Source organism: Octopus sinensis, linkage group LG6 (assembly GCF_006345805.1).
Source record: "Octopus sinensis linkage group LG6, ASM634580v1, whole genome shotgun sequence".
NCBI lineage: Eukaryota > Metazoa > Mollusca > Cephalopoda > Octopoda > Octopodidae > Octopus > Octopus sinensis.
In genome coordinates this window covers 82,188,279-82,208,465 of record NC_043002.1, presented here as the reverse complement: position 1 = coordinate 82,208,465, position 20,187 = coordinate 82,188,279, and the positions used below count along the sequence as shown (strand labels likewise).

Here is a 20,187-nt window from a genome sequence, read left to right as displayed (position 1 = left end):
AGGCTGAAACCGATAGAATAAGTACTAGGTTTACAAAGAAGAAGGATGATGATGATGAGGAGGAAGAGGAGAAGGAGAAGAAGATGTCAGTTGTTAAAGATAATATTTAAAAAAATGAAGAACTTGAAGTGAAGTGGGGGAGGTGGTCATGAAGACAAATATTTCTCCAACAAAATATTAAAATCTTTTTTTTTTTGGTTTAACATTGAAATTTTAATGAAGAATTTTTTTTTTCACAACAAACGGAAAGCAAAACCTCTCAGCTTTGAGCCACATCCTCCCATATCTATTGCATTGTCATATATTTTGGTTATGTGGTGGACTGTCAGAGGAAGGGAAGAATATTAGCAGAATGCAGAGACAAACACTGCAGATTTTACAGTTTTAACTGTCATCACACTTCTCTCTGCTATGATGTCTGATGACAAAACAAATGAGTCATGGCCAGTTCGGTGCCACTTTCCCACAAGTATTCCATCATATCAAGCTCACTAACACCGCCTTAGCCAACAAAAGACTCTTCACAGCCAATATACTCCAGCATTCATTTATTTGTTTATTTATTTTACTCAATATTCTTTCTGAAGGTTGGAGAAAGGGGAAGGGAGGATTATAGAAAAGAGAAACAAAGGAAGAAAGAGAGAGAGAGAGAGAGAGAGAGTAAAATGGAAGGAAGAGCAGAGTGGTTGGTATTACTTAAATAAAATGGTGATAGTGATGATGGTGATGGTAGGGGAGCTGATAAATCAAATAAGACAATCCTTCCTCCCCTCCTCTCTCTCACTATCTATCTATCTATCTATCCATATCTCTTACCCACCCCATTAACCATACATATCTGGTTACAGATAAATATAGTGTCCCAACACCCTTACAAAAAAAAAAGAAAAAACGAAAAAAAAGAAAAGGACAAATATAAAAAAAAGAACAAACTTCTATCAGATGTTGGAAGTGTCATATAAAACATAATTTATGTTTATAACTGCAGCAAGGAAATAACAACGCTGGGAAGAAACTTATTGATAAGAAGGTTTCAATCAAAATCTAGCCAGATCTTCAATATTGACTTATCTGCTTTCTGGCTGTTTGGTTGCCAACACTGTACAATGAACGGGGTGGAAGTGTGGGTGCATGGGGGCGGAAGAAGAGAGAGGAAGGGAAGGGGGGAAAGAGGGACTCCTTGAAAAATCTTTTCTTACAATGCAAGTATTATTATATGGTAAGGTACCGAACCCTTAACTATGTATGAAATGATCAAAAGATGAGAGGGGGAAAAAAAAATTAACAAGCCCCCCCTGCTCTCCATCACCACAACCATCACCGTTAATGTCTGATATGAAATAATAACAACTTATCTTTCCGAAATGAAGAGAGAGAGAGAAAGAGGAAAAATGGTATTAATATACAATATTCTAGCACATTTTGACTAGTATCAGGGTTTAGTTTCAAAAGAACCATGGTAAATATTCTAATTTATAAAAAGACGAATAAATTTCTCTTCTCAGTGAATACAAAATGAACGAATGAATGAATGAATGATGATGATGATGATGATGATGATGATGATGGTAAATGCTAAGAGAATTAGATGGAAAAGACAAAAAGAAAAACCAACAAGAAAAAGAAAAAAAGTTTAGGTGTTCATAAAGCATTTTGACATCCATGATAAGAGAGTGGCTATAATGACCCAAGGAGGTATTAAGATTACAAGTGACATCTTTGTCCTAACCAGGAAGAGATAAACAAGCTACCCCATGTTGAGTGAATGCTGCTCTCCCTTCCAACACACATTAGATTAATGGCTGGTGAATTTTAGATTGTAAGTGCAAGATAAAGCTAGACTGGATAGGTTGCAAGAATTGGAACAGCAGATCCAACCCCACCTCACTCTGTCTCTCTCTCTCTTTAGTAAGAAAACTGCAAGAGAAAGAGTGGGGGGGTAGTTTCTGAAAACAAACAGTTCCACTCTGCGTAGTAAAGATGTGATACAGCAAGCAATGAACAGACCAGATGTGGTTGAATGACTTCTGAGACAAGAATTAATACTGGTGCTAGGAGTAGGTAAGGCCCGGCCAGGACAAGCAATGAATTCAATGAAGAAATAGTTCACTGTACAATGTACAAGTTGGTGTCCACCAGGGCTATCTGCAACTATTTTCTCGTCACCCCCAACCCCCGAAATAATCACATATAGTTGCACATACTCTTTTACTTGTTTCAGTCATTTGACTGTGGCCATGCTGGAGCACCGCCTTTAGTCAAAGAAATCGACCCCAGGACTTATTCTTTGTAAGCCTAGTACTTATTCTATCGGTCTCTTTTGCCGAACTGCTAAGTTATGAGAACATAAACACACCAGCATTGGTTGTCAAGTGATGTTGAGGGGTACAAACACAGACACACAAACATGTTTATATATTTTTTTGCAAACTGATGATCTGGTTCATATTAACCTTTAGCATTTAAACTGGCCATATCTAGCCCAAATATGCTACCTTTTTTTTTATTCTATAACCAGCCAATCACACCTACCCTTCAATGCCATTATAAAATATAGAATCACATCACGAAAAATTTTGAAGCTATAAAATAGCTTAATTAACAAAAAAAACCCCAATTCGAATGGAAAAGTATTACATTTAACAGAATAATCTGAATGCTTAAAGGGTTATAGAATCTGTTAAAGAACACTGGGAAACGTTTCAAGTTATACAGTAATAACCAAGAATGACAAAAATATAAAAATAACCCTTCAAAGTTAACATGGTGATTACTTAAGTATAATGAAGAATACAAAAGCCATGTAGCTCCTAGGGAATGACCTTAATATAAAGGGAACTGTATAAACTTAATATTGTATAATTAACAAAAAATATTGAGGGTGAGGGGAAAAGAGCCACCCACCAGTCAGGCTGACCATGTGTCTGCACAAGTATGTGCAAGTTTGGGCAAGATTTTATGAGGAAGACTGGAAGTTACCTATACATGCAAGTCTCCTGTCTCGCCAAGTGATTGACACTTATTTATTCCAAGAAAAAGACTGCCAACATGGGCTGATACACTTTAGCTACAGCATCACTGCAGGAGTTGCTGTCAGAACACAAAACAACTGGCTGGAAGAGCTACTACGAGGAATCTGACCCAACCCTCTAATCCATCACCCTGTAATTGGTAAAAAATTTTTTTATAGACCACAAAAAGGATGTAAAACAAGTTGACCTTGGAGTGATCTGAACTCAGAACACAGACAAAGCTTTCTATTCAACACTCTTAATGACCCAGCCAGTTCATAGCTGAGTGATTATCCCAATTCACTAGATCTACAAGATAGATAAAAATGCAGTTAGATTTGCAGTTGTTGTAGTTGTCTGTCAGCAGGGAGTGGATTAGATTTGAAAGCCATGGAGTGCTTAGATGACTTGCTGGATAAAGTAGCTAAGTAGTGCCTCCATATATAATATAATTAGTGGTAAGTTCCAATGAAAGCATGATGTGTGTGCTAATGAGGTGAAAGAAGTTCACAGAATTGTTGTCTTTGTAGTCAATGATTTTTTTGTTGTTGTTTTCTTTTTTTCTTATGTACAAAAAAATTAAATTACACAAGGTGTGAAGAATGTGTGATGTTGCACAACAACAAAACAGACAATGATTGCAACTAAGACAACAGCAGAAGTGTAGAGAAATGAACTGAGTATGATCCACTGGGAAATTGAAATTAAACATCATTTTACAAGGAGATTGAGAGAGAAAGAATTAGACAGACAGACAGACATTAGCCTTTAGTAGTATTGGTTCCTATGTGTAGGAGAGATAACTATGTACTGGTTTGGGCATTTACTGTGAACAGAGGACATTTGCTATCTGAAATATAAGTGCCAAGTAGTTGCTGTTTAATCCAAGGTCAGCCCCCACTTGGGAAGACCTGTGACCGAAGGAAGCACTGCAGATGTGATCATTCATTCCTTTCCTACATCTAGGACTTCATTGTCTTATGTGTACATCCCTTTTGGCATTTTTGCCCAGGCAATAGGGTGTGATTTGAGAAATTTGGATGTTATTTCTAGCTGAGAGAGTGACTATCTAAATACTCTTCTCATTGGTTACCATTCTTGAAGGGTAGATACTTATGACAGAAACAGACTGAAGAATGTTTGGGAGAATAATAGCGAGGTCAGTTCTGAAATTACTGTCAAGATGCATAGAAATATGCCAGTACAGTAACTAGGTCAGTGTTTCTTAATCATTTTTTAATTTATGGGCCCCTTTGATTCCTCTTCTACTCGGATGGATCCTATAAGCCATTCAATGTTTAAAAAATCATATATTTTTATAATTAAACTAGCACTATGACCCGGCAACACCGGGTCATAGTGCTAGTGCATGCATATACAGCTGCATGCATGCGTGCGCACATACACGCGAGTACTGTCCAAATCTCTGACCAATTACATACAACTAGCTGGCATTCAATTGGCGTATCAAGTTTTGGGCATTTTGATTGGGTTTTGTTTAAAAATTCACAAAAAAGTCACTTCTATTGATTTTTTAATGGCTTTGCGGGGTGACTGGGGAAATGTAAAGATGTGCACGACCACCCTTGTACGGTTTTGAATGACCATAGAAAGTGCGAGCCCTCTAACTGAAAAATTGTGAATTTGTATAAAGGACACGCACACAGACATTTTGCCATTTGTATATAGAAAGATATCATTAGGAACTGTATAAAAAGATTGTTAAAATATTTTGTGACTTGTAGAAGTACAACAAATTTACTGCAGGTAAATCTTAACAAAATCTCATATGGACTCTGAAGAGCTATATAGAACCTGGTTATGAACCACTGAAGTAGATGGAGGATACAGGTAGGGTTGTGTGGATAGCCATGTAGTTTCAAGTTCAAACCCACTGCTTGGCACTTTGAGCAAGTATCTTTTAACATAACCTTGGGCTGACTATTGCCTCATGAATGAAATTAGATGGAAACTGCATGGTAACCTAGCGCGTATGCACACGCGTGTGTGTGTGAAGAGTGTACCCCCTCAGGATGCAAGGTGAATTAAAGAAAGAGAGAACAAGAATAGAACAATGAATGAATTAATTAATTTGTAAAATGGCGAATACCGTAATCTATGAAATTAGAGTAGAGATGAGTGAATTTTTGCCTCCACTACTCAAGAGCTGGGAGAAGATATGCAGAAAAGGAACAAAATGAAACAGAGCTGTTCAAGAACGGAAGAAAAAAAAAACAGTTAAGGGATGGGGTGTTTCCTTTTTTTTTTTTTTTTAAAAAAAAAAAAAAAACCTCTCCCATTTTTGGCACATACACAAGAAACCATGTATTGTCATGTAAAAGTTAGCAAGTGCCGCAGGATTCATTTAATTTTGTCTAAAGTGAATGAAAGAACATTCAATACATAAATTCATTTTAGAATATGTAATAGACTTTATTTTTTTTATTTTTTGAAGACAGGCTGAAGAAAGCAGCATTACAGTTATTTCTAAGAAGCATCTCAGTTCCGTTCTCTTACTATTATTCACAGGAACAACGGGGAACCCCCACACATACACACACGCACAAATTTACAAGTACCTCTTTAGAAAACCCAAGTTATGCCTTAAAAGGTGGCAGTTTACAATAAAGAGATGTTTTATACATATTTTAGTAGATGCAGAAAGAGAGTAAGAATACATGCAGGCACTTTGTGTGTGTGTGTGTGTGTGTGTGCGTGCATGCATGTGTGTGTGTCTGCGCGAAGTAAGAATGGATAAACCTCTAGTTGTTAGCGTCCTTAGGACATTAGAAATCATGTAATGTAAAACTATTCCTACAGGTAAAATTCTTTACAAAAACAGTTACCAGAAAAAGAAATTTGAAACAGCAAAGAGTGAGCAATATAGATATCATGTGTATGTATGTGTGTGTGTGTATGTTTACATATATGCATATGTAAATACATTATATACCATGTATGTTTATAATATAGATAAACATAATATACATATTATATATATATATATATATAGTGTGTGTGTGTGTGTGCAGAGAAAGAGAGACAGACAGACAGAGAGTAATACAATTGATAAATTCATTTGTAGAAAGTGGAATTCATCTTTGGAAGTGGACTGCAACAAATTGTATATTGTTTTTAAGAAATGTCTATTCTTGTTTCAGCCTTATAACAACAATGAAACAATGGTAACAGTTTCTGAGATATATATATATATAGGGAGAGAGAGAGAGAGACACACACACACACACACACATATGAATTTAACCAATTTTGACAGTGTTCATCATCATCATCATCATCATTTGATGATGATGAGTGTTCAATATTTAAAATAAATTGTAAATTTAGGAGGATTTAGGGAAAATAACTGTGTTGTTAATTTGTGTTTTAAGAACAGTAGATCTGTTGAAACAGTACAATGAGTGAAAAAATATCTTGTATCTGAAGCTTGAGTGAGTATTTAGTTACATCACTTTATGTCTCAGGTTCAAATCTTGCCAAGATTCACCTTGCCGTTCATGCTTCCGAGATCAATAAAAATAGACTCAGTCACAGACACAAGCATAGATGAGTTCACTTTGCAGCAAATAAGTGTCAGGTTTGATTTTATTGAGCAGCACCATCTTTGATCTTCTATTATAGCCTTGAGTAAGGCAGTGAGCTGGCAGAATCATTAGCACGCTGGACGAAATGCTTAGCAGTATTTTGCCTGTCACTACATTCTGAGTTCAAATTCCACCAAGGTCGACTTTGCCTTTCATCCTCTCGGGGTCGGTGTAATCGACTATCCCCCTCCCCCAAATTTCAGGACTTGTGCCTATAACAGAAAGGATTATAGCCCTGGGTTGCCCAATGCTTTATTAGTGGAATGTGGTAGCCACCATGCATGCATGTGTATGTGTGTGTGTGTGTGGCTTATTGGTCAAATTGTTGGAGTCACAGTCATGAGGTCATAGTTTCAATTCCAGGACTAGGTGGCACATATTATTCTTGGGCAAGGCACATCACTTCACATTATTCCAGTCTACTCAGCTGAAAATAAATGCCAACTTAGTGCTGGTGTGGCCCTTTGTCTCTCCAGCTGGTATATCCTTAATGTTTGAGTAGTACAATAGCAGGAAGACTAAGAGGGCGTCTCTGTCTGTTCACAAATACACAGGCACTTGAAACAATTAGCAAAAGTGTGGTACACTACCAGACCATACACAAGGGTGCTGGTTAAGGAAGCTATATGTATATATGTACACAAACACAAACACACACATAGGTGTGTGGCTTAGTAGTTAGGGGGTATTTGACTCATGATTGCAATGTTATGAGTTCAATTCCCAGTGACATGTCCTTCAGAAGACATTTCATTTCATGTTGCCACAGTCCACTCAGCTGGCAAAAATGAGTAGTACCTGTATTTCAAAAGGACCGGCCATGTCACATTTTGTTTCATGCTGAATCTTCCCGAGAACTACATTAACCCTTTCATTACCGTATTCATTTTGAGATGCTCTGTGTTTCTTTCAATTATTTTAAATATAACAAAGAATTTAGTAAAGTAACTTGGTTATCATTAAGTTAGTGTTAGGAACATAAATTGTGACTAAGGTTTGGTGGAGGATTTTAATTCAAAACTTACGAAAACAAGACATTTGTACTACAGAGCCGGTTTCAGCTGGGTTGGTAACGAAAGGGTTAAGGTCACGTGTGTCTGTGGAGTGTTCAGCCACTTGCACGTTACTTTCGTGAGCAAGCGGTTCTGTTGATCAGATCAACTGAAACCCTCGTCATTGTAACCGATAGAGTGCCTGTTACATATGTGTGTGTTGTGGTATTTATTCTGACAGAGTTGCACAGACAATCCCTAGTTACTCAGGCCTTCAGAGATGCAGTGAACCTCCCGTTGGCCCACTGTAAATGCCCTGTAGCCAATGATGCTCTTGTTCACCAGTTGCAACGAAATAACTAGAGGGGTTTCATAAAATCACTCCCAAAATGTATGCACATGATCTTGCACATGCACTTATACTTATTAATTAGTGTTTGGAACAGAACTTAAAACATTCAGAAAGCAGGGAAAGAGCAGGCGGGTGGTTTACACAAAATTATCATGGAGGGCCTTTTTGCTGTGCAAATACAAACACTTTAAAAACTAGAGTAACTGGAAATTTTTTTAGCTTAATAATAACACTGATTGGTTGCCAGGTCAATAGATGCTTAGCAGCTATGCATATGGGGGATCTTTACTCTTTTACTTGTTTCAGTCATTTGACTGCGGCCATGCTGGAGCACCGCCTTTAGTCGAGCAAATCGACCCCGGGACTTATTCTTTGTAAGCCCAATACTTATTCTATCGGTCTCTTTTTGCCGAACTGCTAAGTGACGGGGGACGTAATCACACCAGCATCGGTTGTCAAGCAATGCTAGGGGGACAAACACAGACACACAAACACACACATACATATATATATATATATATATATATACATATATACGACAGGCTTCTTTCAGTTTCCGTCTACCAAATCCACTCACAAGGCATTGGTCGGCCCGGGGCTATAGCAGAAGGCACTTGCCCAAGATGCCACACAGTGGGACTGAAGCCGGAACCATGTGGTTGGTTAGCAAGCTACTTACCACACAGCCACTCCTGTGTGGTGATTCTGGCTATTGATGTCACAGAGATTCCTCAGCCAAGCATTGTGATTGTAAGTATTGCTAACAGTCAGCTGATGTTTTTGTTGAAACTGCATATGCACTGTTATCTTTTATCTTTTGCTTGTTTCAGTCATTTGACTGCAGCCTTTGCTGGGGCACTGCCTTGAAGGGTTTTAGTCAAACTGAACCTAGGACTTTTTTTTTTAAAGCCTGGTACTTATTCTTTCGCTCTCTTTTGCCGAGCTGCAAAGTTACAGGGATGTAAACACACCAACATCAGTTGTCATGCAGTAGTGGGTGGGTGGGGGGGAAACAAACACAGATACGCACACACACACACACACACACATAGATGGATACATATGAATATATTATGATGGGATTTTCCCCCAGTTACCATTGACCAAATCCACTCACAAGGTTTTGGTCGGCCAGAGGCATTAGTTGAAGACACTTGTCCCAGGTGTCGCAAAGCGAGACTGAACCCAGAACCATGTGACTGGGAAGCGAGCTTCTTACCACACAGCTATGCCTATCCATTGCTTGCCAATCCTTTACTGACCAGCTCTGTACAAACACAGAATGTTGCCTCACTGACCTCTTGAATACTAAACAGAATCGTGGTAGATAACATTGTAGGGACGGGTAAAATCCAAGCAAGCTCAACTGGATGATGATAATGAATAACACAAGGTTTTTTTTTTTCAAGAGAACAAAAGGCAGCAGTGATTTCAAGTTTCACACTCCTTGCTATCAAATGGGTTAAAGAGCAGTTTATAATAAAATCAAAACATTTATAATAGCTAATAAAACAATGTTAAGTGAAGAGATTTATTTACTTAGCAGTTTGAAAGCAGATAATTGAAGATTTTTTTCTTTAATAAACCGACATCAAATTAGACTGCTGTGAAACAGGAATTAGACAAACATAGAAACGACAGCAACGACAACAACAACAACAACATATAATGTGAAACTGAAGCCGAGTTGGCTTACTTTCTCGTTAGGTGTTTTATTGATTTATTTCATATGAAAACTGAAACTTACCATTGCACTTGAGGGAAATCTGGGCCATAAATAGGGTGCGGAAACTGACCAGGGGGAGCTGGGTAACCATACATGGGAGGTCGTGGCAACCCTGAAATTAAAATGGAAATAAATCAATTGGAGGTGGTCATGTTTATGTAAAACTTCACTTACCATTGGATAGTTCTGGAAATTTGGATATTAGCTGGAATAATGAAACCAAATGTTATTGACAATATTTAAAAAAATTCTTTCTTACTTTGTCAATATTCTTATTCTGTGCATTATTCAGCTGATTTTGATTGTGAAGATTTATTATCAAAGGTATCCCTGCTATAACCAACCCATCTGTTTTCTTTTCTTTTTTGTCCCTTCCTGGCCTTGTAAACCCTGAATTACACAATGTATGCGCTCCTCTCTTCCGCAAAATAGTATGATGAGATGTGCCTGCTATTTCTAGTAAGATGGGTGACCATGTAAAAGAACTATGATGATCATAACTAGACAGGTGGAGATCAGTGGTGTACCTTATATAAGGACACAATTTGATATAAGGTAAGCAGCTTAACTATTCACCTCTCTCAAAAATACACTAGACTTCATTAAAAAAAAAGGAAACAAAACTGGTTCAATGACTTACTGTACTGAGTTCAAATCCAGCAAGAATTGAATAAGTGTCAATAGGAAAATTTGTTTCATTTAGTTGGAAATATAATAACTCCACTTACAAGCTATTGTTGTACATAGTTTTGAATATTTTTGATGTACAGAATACTGAATAACAAAGGAACAAAATTCTGTACTGCACGGAATTTGTCAGTGAGCAGTTTGTGGTCTCAAAGCGCCGAAAATATTTTGACAAATTAAATTTAAATGTTGAAGTGAATCTAACGGATTTTGTGTGTTTCTTAAATGCCTTATAAACACCTTTCATAGCATTGTAATTATTAAGCTGATATTTGTAACATGAAATTTTGACCAAAGGTTTTAATTCACTAAACAAAAAAAAAGGGGGGGGGGTTATATCATAGAATCAAGGGTGCTTTCAGACTATTTGGTATCTAAAGGGTTAAAACAGAAAGATTTGTATCACAGAAGTAGGAATCAGTCTCAGGCAGGTTGGTATAAAATGGGTTAAAGACAACATGCCCATAACAAAGACAAGACAATCCCAACAAAAAACCTTGATAACACATTTCATTTAATCAGCTTTTGGCATCATATTTGTTTGAACAAAGTCAAGTGAGAGATCTGACTAAAAACAGCAACCCCCAACAGGTTGAGTCATTGGTATTCATGACATTCAAATACAGAATGTCAACATATCCAGCAACAGGATGTGCAAATTGGACAGTAATCCTTAAGTATTCAGATTACTTTGTCTAATGTAATGCTTATTTATTCACATTGTTTTGAATTAATCATGTATCATCTCATAGCTTCAAGATTTTGATGATGATGATGATCATCATCATCATTAAGTGTCTGCTTTCCATGCTGGCATGGGATAGGTGGTTTGACGGAAAGTGGTAATATGGAGAGCTGCACCGGGTTCCAATCTAAGTTGACATAGTTTCTACAGCTGGATGCTCTTCCTAATGCCAACCACTCCAAGAGTGTAGTAGGTGCTTATTACATGCCACCAGCACAGGTGCCATTTATGTGCCATCAGTACAGGTGCCAGTTATGTGCCACCAGCACAGGTGCCAGTTATGTGCCACCAGCACAGGTGCCAGTTATGTGCCACCAGCACAGGTGCCAGTAACGTGCCACCAGTACAGGTACCAGTTACATGACATTGGCATTGGCCACAGGTACAATTCCACTTGACTTGACGAGTCTTCTCAAGCATGGCATATCACCAAAGGTTACTTATCACTTCCATGAGGTCCAAAGTTCAAAGGGGGGCTTTTTACATGCTACTGGTACGGGTGCCTGTTACGTGATACCAGCATCAATCATGACTATGATTTCACTTGGCTTGACGGGTCTTCTCAAGCACAACATATCGCCAAAGGTCTCAGTCACTTATTACCTCAGTGATGCCCAACATTTGAAGAGTGTTTTTTTACATGCCACCAGCATCAGCTATGATTATGACATGGTATGGTAGGTGTGAGAAGCTGGACCTAGCCAGTTTGAACATAAAACAGGTAGAATATTTGAGTGAGATATGGCCAGTTTGAATGCTTAAGTGTTAAATGTATCGATGTTTTGCAGGAGGAGATGATAGCGGCAGTGAAGAAGTACAGAGTGAAGAAAATACCATCAACTGAAGGCAGAAAGTACTTATCGCAGGGATAGAAAGCAAAGAAGATATAGAAAGGAACAGTTATGTCAAGAGATCAGGATACTGAGAGCCACAGTGTTGAGAAAGGATGGCAATATCTTGTGTTGCAGACATATCTTGCTATCATGGTAAAATAGATATTAAAACAAAAATAATACTGATGATGAGAGCGGTGATGATGATGGCAATGTTAATGAAATAAAAGAAAAGAAAAAAGACAAAAACAAACAATAAATCAGAACTTTGTCTTAATTTTTCCTTTCTTTCAGCTAGTCTTTAAGATGAAATGTTACATCCATTGCTTGAGACTACAAACCCAATCTAATCCTACACTAACTATTTTTCTGAGAAGTCTTGTAATGGATGGTGGTGCAGAGGTGAGTTTTGTTTAGCCATTATTACACAAGGATCGTCTCTGAAACTAAAATGTCAGCAACACACAAATAGTAGGTTAATTTAAAGCATCTTTGCACATCTTTACATTGCAGCTGCTACGCAAGAAGAAAAATGTTGGGAGGGGAGGTGAAAGCGAAAGTGAAAGTACAGCCGGCCAATAGCATTTAAACAATCCTGCGGCACTAATGGAGAATTACATCAGTGTAATCTGGTTGCACTGGACATTATTCCTGACCTCTTCTTGTTTAACGGCAAGAGACTTTCTAAGCAGCATGGTAAAAACCTATATAATATTCTAAAATGGCGTGAGATAGGTGTCTTATGTTGAACCAGTCTCCTGGTAGTTAAGGTGTCATCTTCCACCACAAAATCAGGAAATGATCAACTCCTACTGGATTTTATTATCAGCAATGAGACAGATAATATGCTAACAAGCAAAAGGATGATAAGATGGACACAATGAGAAGTGTGTGTGTATAAGAGAGGGAAAGAGAGAAACAATAAAAGAGAATGCGACTGTAAATCCATAATACACAGAAGAAAATAAATCAAAATGACAAAAAAAAACAAAAAAACCTCTGTCTAGCAAAAACACATTTGCATTCACAAGGCTGATGACATTTCATTTCATACAAACAAAAGAAGAATCAGTCATAAGAGAATGACAATGAACTCCATATGCTCTCATTCTTGAAACGAAAATCTAGCTCAGAAATACGGCTTATAACACTATTTTACACACATACAGGTATGATGTATAATATAACGCTAGTATTTGCGGTCGGTAATACACTGTTCTTTATTCACACAAATAACTGCACCCCTGCTCTTTCTCTCTCCCTCCCTCTCTCTCATACACACACACACACATACTGTCCAACATGATTATTTAAAAACAAATACAATTTACTATCAATATCTGATGAAATAAAAAGAATTTGAATTGATTCTTTTGGAGTAAAGGAAGGGTTAATGATGAGTGGGTAACACTAAATTTTTGTATTCCCTTAGTAGTGGTGGGGGTGTAACTAAAATGGAACTACAGGGCTGGTTGTACAGATGAACTACAAACATACTGTAATACAATGCAATGCAATATATATCTAGTGGTGGTGGTATTAGCAGTGGTGGTGAGGCTGAAGAGCCATCTCCTCCCTCCCTCCTTCCTGCCATCATCCACTTGTAATTATACTAATTTAAGATATAAACAGATAAGGGAAAGTTGACTGAGATAAATGGCTATTTTAATATGAAGGAATCTGATTTTGTGATGAAGCGATAATTTCATATTTTTTCGCCCCCACAAAAAAACAAAACAATAACAAACAACGATAACAATAACAAGAAGAAGAATAAGAACACCGATAGCATTATCATAAAAGAAAAATTGGAATGTTAAAGTTTTATGGTAATTGTTGGTTTAAAAAAAAAAAGTCCACCTTCCTCTCTCACCAAAAACTATGATGTAGTATATATAGTTAAGTAAAGAGAAAGGAGAGGATTAGAGAGAGAGAGAGAGAGAGGGGGGGAGGGAGTTGATAGACTTGGCTAATGGTTGGAGTTGAGTGAGGAGGAAGAGGGTGAGGAACTTGTTTAATCGGTTAAATCCATGTGTCTGTAAAAGATATGGTAACAAATAAGGGATTAGAGAAAGAGAAACTATAAGTGCAGATAGTGATTTGGAGAAAGAGCAGAAAAGGTAAAGTATTTGAAGAGAGAGAGAGAGAGAGAATATGCAAAACGAGAAAGAACTGGGGAAAATATATAGTTAAATAGATGAGGAAACAGTGTATGGGTATGAGAGGGAAGTGAAAACAAGTGGTGGTGGTGGTGGTGGTGGGAGGAACATTAGACAGACTAATGCATGCAGACACTCAGGCAGACACCAGAGGCAGAATGAAACTGTAATGAGACTGGGATAAAAAGATGAGAGAGAGAGAGAGAGGAGGATGGAATACATAGAATAAAGATAATTAAACCAATGAAGGACTATCATAAAAAAGAAATTGGAGAGATTATTAAATAAACAACAACAGCGATAATAAATAACAATAATAATAATTATGCTGCTGCTGCTGCTACTGCTACTGCTACTACTACTACTAGGACAATGGATTGGTGGAATCATTAGACTGGTGGAATCAGAAATGCTTTGCAGCATTTGTTTGGCTCTTTAAATCCAGAGTTCAAATCCCACACAGGCCATCTTTGCTTTTCATCCTTTTGGGAGCCGATAGGATAAGAAAATCCAGACAACTACTAGAGTTGATGCAATTGGCTAGCACCCTTCCAACTTTGCCATTCATTTTCTGGAGTTAATAGAGTAGAAGAAACAAACAAGTACTGGGTGGTCAGTGCAATCGACTTCATCCTTCCACTCAAAATTGCTGGCCTTGTGCGAAAAATTAGAAAGGATTATTATTTTTATTATCATCATCAAGGCGGCGAGCTGGTAGAATTGTCAGCATGCCGGATGAAATGCTTAGCAGCATTTTGTCTGCCTGCATGCTCTGAGTTCAAATTCTGCCACGGTTGACGAAATGAGTACCAGTTACACACTGGGGTTAATGAAATAGACTCTCCCCCTCCTCCAAATTGCAGGCTTTGTGCCTCCAATGGAAAGGATTACTATTATTATTATTATTATTATTATTATTATTATTATTATTATTACCGCAATGGCAACAGACGAGGGAGACATTAGAGAGACAGGTTATTAAAGAAAAGAAAAAGGAATGATCATACTACTAAAACAATACCAATAATGATTCCCTTTAATAATAATAATAATAGATGATGATGATGATTTCAAATTTGGGTACAAAGCCAGTAATTTGGGAGGAGGGGATAGTCCCCAGTATTCCACTACTACTTATTTTATCGACCTTGAAAAGATAAAAGGCAAAGTTGACCACAGCAAAATTTGAGCTCAGAAAGTAAAAACAGATGAAATATCACTAAGCACCTTGCTCCAGAATGCTAATGATTCTGCCAGCTCAATGCTTTAGTAGTACTACTACTACTAATAATAATGAATAAATAGTAGAAGAGTGCCATAGTTATCATGTGAAATGTTGTTCAACCAATTTCACACGATAACGATGGCACTCTCCTACTTTTTATTTCTGTATAAATAATTTCTGGAGGAGTTACCTCAGTCTTATATAATCTTAATAATAATCCTTTCTACTATAGGCACAAGGCCTGAAATTTTGTGAGGGAAGGGGCCAGTTGATTAGATCGACCCCAGTACGCAACTGGTACTTAATCTATCGAACCCCCAACCTCCCAAAAGGATGAAAGACAAAGTCAACCTCCGCAGAATTTTAACCCAGAATGTAGCAATGGGTGAAATAACGCTAAGCATTTCGTCTAGTGTGCTAATGATTCTGCCAGTTTGCCGCCTTAATAATAATAATAATAATAATAATAATAAATAACAACAACAATGAAGAAGAAAGCTGGATTTATGCTAGTGAAAGCATAATTATGTCCAGGAACATTAAAAAAAATGCCCAACTTCAAAGTGTAGTCAGCAATTAGTTTTGTAAAAGAGGTCAGTTAATGATGGTCTGATCCAGGACAACCATCAACTCAAGACCCAACAATCAAGATTATCTTGATTAGAATCAAATGTATGCAAATAAGGTAATAAAATCCCCCCTCCCACACACACACACACACATAGTACTCCCACCACCACCACCACTACCATCATCCTATACAACAGCAATGATGATGATGGTGATGGTGATGATGATGATGATGATGATGATAGTGTTATGCCACACCACATCTTCAACCTAATAACTCTTCAGTTAGTCTGTGTTGTCTTTTGTACCTCGCTCTCCTCTTTGCATCGTCCAGTGAAGATCACCACAACTACCACAACAACAACAACAACCACAAACATCACTGCCACAAGCGTCACCACCACCACCAATTTATACATTCCCTACCATTTCCCAATAGTTTTGTTCCAGACAGCATGAAAAGAAATTGAGAGATAAATAGATAGATAGAGAGAAGGGAGGAGAAGAGAGAGAGAGAGAGAGAGAGGTGTGAAGATAAATTTTTCAGCAAATTAGAAAGATAGAAGCAGAGAGAGGGGGAGGGTGAGAGGCAAATGAAAGGATAAGAGATATTGAGTGCAGAGGAGTTGGAGCGGGAGGGGGGGGGGAGAGATAAAAATTTCATCAAATTAGATAGAATGGAGAGAAAAGGATAGAAAAAAAGCAAGCAATTTGTGTGTGTATGTGTGTGTGTGGGAGATCTTCTAATTAAGTTATGAACTAAATTCCACACCACTTTCTGTCTAAACTTTACTCTCACTGCATCTCTTTCGTTTTCTCACTACACACACTCAGAAAGAGAGAGAGAGAGGAGAGAGTGAATAAAGCAGTAAAGAAAAAGTGAGTAGAGTCAGAGTGAAGTGAGTGCAACACTGGATTGAGTGAGAGGGTGAAAAAAAAAAATGGGGGAGAGAAATGAGTGAGTGGTGGAGTGAGTGAGGGAATGAGAGCAAACTGAAGATGTGCAACAAGTCACTTGACAGTTTACAACAGAGAAACAAATATTTCTTCAAGAAACTTAACTGACACATATATGGCCTAAGCCTATCAACCAGAAATATCCAGAGAAGGAACAGACATGGAATGGACTTACACACACACACACACACACACACACACACACACACAGAGTGATATACTGGCTAATTGATTCCACAGCATGAAACTAACCGTAGCTCGTTTTTAAGTACTGTGCATAGTAAATAATATACATACATACAGACACATATACATAGGCGTAGGAGTGGCTGTGTGGTAAGTAGCTTGCTTACCAACCACATGGTTCCGGGTTCAATCCCACTGCGTCTTCTATTATAGCCTCGGGCTGACCAAAGCCTTTTTGGTAGACGGAAACTGAAAGAAGCCCATCGTATATATGTATACATATATATATATATATATATATATATATATATATATATATATATATGTATGTATGTATGTGTGTGTGCATATGTTTGTGTATCTGTGTTTGTCTCACCACCATCGCTTGACAACCGATGTTGGTGTGTTTACGTCCCCGTAACTTAGCGGTTCGGCAAAAGAGACCGATAGAATAAGTACTAGGCTTACAAAGAATATAAGTCCTGGGGTCGATTTGCTCGACTAAAGGTGGTGCTCCAGCATGGCCACAGTCAAATGACTGAAACAAGTAAAAGAGTAAACACATATACATATACACACACATTCATAATCATCATTTAACATCCATGTTCCAGATTGGCAGGGTTGGATGGGTGTCTAAGAATTGCATTGTGGTCTGGTGTTTGCTTTGGCATGGTTTCTATGGCTGGATGCACATCCTAATGCTAACCCCTTTACAGAGGTAGAGTGCTTTTTCCATGCTACAAGCATTAGTAAGGTTACCACACACACACACACATATATATATATACACATATATCGTCATATATATATATGTATGCACAACCTGCATATATAGACCTTCATATATCTATGTATGTGTATGGTAAATTAATTTTCAATAGAAAACCCACTTAAAATTCAAAATAAAAATGTTTAGTCAAATAATTTTATTCAAATTTAGGATTAACCATTGTTCACACTATAACTGTCAGTTTCATCATCTCCTGAGATCATCAGGTAATAATAAATCAAGCATTTGAACTTTACACACACACACACACACACCAAACTCGTATGACATATGAAAAGAATCAAATAGGTGAAGCAATCAGATACTTCTTATTCCCCATCAGGGGTCATTTGTGTTTGAATCTACTTAATTTAGAACACACACAATCAATCAATCAATCATTGTCTTTGTCATTTGAACATTTGCTTCTCCATGCTTGCATGGGTTAAATGAAACTCACTGAAGTAGATTTTGTACAGCCAGATGCTGTTCCTGCCACCAACCCTCACCAGTCTTCAGCCAAACTAATGTTTCTTCCTGGCTGGACATTTTCATAGAAGATTGGAAGCGAAGGACATTGTTTGTATAGGAATGCTACTCATTTACAGCTAACAAATCATGTCAAAATAAGAACACAAACAAATCAAATATAAAAATACAAACAACAAAAGCCAAAAGGAAAAATACACAGTAAACACATTAGATTGATGCTCAGTTTAAGATGGAAAAAAAAAGAGGGGGTGTGACATTTCAAGCATAGTTCTTTGTCAGAATGAGGAAAGGTCCAGAGAGAGGGAAAAGAATAGTCCAAGAAAAGCATGTGTGTGGTTACATACACACACAAACACACATATACATACATGCACACACATATACATATGTACAAAGAATGGGCCTCTTTCAGTTTCCACCTACTCAATCAACTCCCAAGGCTTTTATCGGTAGGGCTATAGTATAAGATACTTGCCTAAGGTGCCATGCTTATGTTCTTGTATTCAAGAACATAATGTACAGACTGGTCCATGGATCAAAATCACAATCTAACAATTGTGATTACAACAGACCAACCACAAGACTACATGCCTTCACTAGAGGTGATTTAAAAACAATAGATATTTAAACAATTTATAGTAGAAACTGACAGCAACTGAACAAGCTATGTTCATTCCTGTGATATAGTGAAGGTTTTGGCCACTCTATGTAGTAGCTGAATTAGCTGCCCCCACAATAATATAAGTCACCTCCCTGTGTGGTCAACACACCTCATGCACCACACTAATCTATTGCTCTTTATAAAGCCATATTATTGATAATAGCTCTGCAATAATATGGAATAAATTAATAAAATACTGCTTGGATAATACAGTATTTTTTGTATCTTAGACTGATATTAAGAAACTAGTGTCAGTAGCTAAACAAAATAATGTGTTTTAAGACAGGATACACTGTAGCTCTATTTCCCCCAGCTTGTCTTATGAGAAAAAAAAAAAGCAGTCATATCTTTCATAAAGTGGTTTGTACTGGAACAAATATTTATCTATGAAATATTATTTAATTTAACAAGGACAGTGGCTGGAAGGTCAAGTTAAGGTGCTGGTCTGGTGAAAACAATGCTATGATCTCAATTAGAAATGTTAAGCTTAGATGTATTAGGGTGCATATTATACTTACTTCCTGGTAATATGAAGGGCATTCAGCCACACATATACACACACAATCATTCACAAAAACACTTCTAAATGTTTTACAATTCATATACATATAATGATGTTTGTCAAGACAACAAACGTGCCAAGTTAAACATTCTATAACATACTGACATTCATGCCAAGATGTAAATGAATAAAAAAAGGAACAAAATATGGAGGACAGAGAAAAAAAAAGGAATCATTTTAGTAACAAGGAGACACATGGATACAGGCATGGAATTTTGCTTCATGACCATGTGATTCTGGGTTTGATTCCACAGTATGGCATCTTGAGCTGGTGACTTTCACCACAGCTTCAAGTTAATTGATGCCTCATAAATGAAATTCAGTAGACAAAAAGCAGTATGGAAACCTTCTGCATATATATATGCCTTTGTATAATGATACATATACATAATATATATTAGCAACAAAGGAAGTATTAATACCGAGATATAATATTTATATCTCCAGTTGAGCACAGATGTTCTGTTGGAACAAACTATACTGTGGTAGATACCATGAGAGAACTCACATATTGACTTTTGGTGCAAAATACACTTTTGTTTAGGTGTATCTTTGCATGATGTTTATTTGCCACAAATATGTATACATCAATGAGAAAAGTAAGAAGAATGATAAAGCATTGCTTTAACCCTTACATTACCAACCCAGCTGA

At 37.3% G+C, this 20,187-nt stretch overlaps 1 protein-coding gene across 11 annotated transcripts in view; it reads right to left on the bottom strand.

Annotated features, from left to right (window-relative positions):
* Nucleotides 1–20,187, bottom strand: part of LOC115213272 (protein pangolin, isoforms A/H/I/S) — a 387,555-nt gene that overhangs the window by 76,415 nt on the left and 290,953 nt on the right. For all 11 annotated transcript variants that reach the window (XM_036504068.1, XM_036504072.1, XM_036504066.1 and 8 more), the window contains one exon: nucleotides 9,708–9,798. In XM_036504068.1, the coding sequence (XP_036359961.1) occupies nucleotides 9,708–9,798 (91 nt within the window). The remainder of the gene's footprint in view (nucleotides 1–9,707; nucleotides 9,799–20,187) is intronic.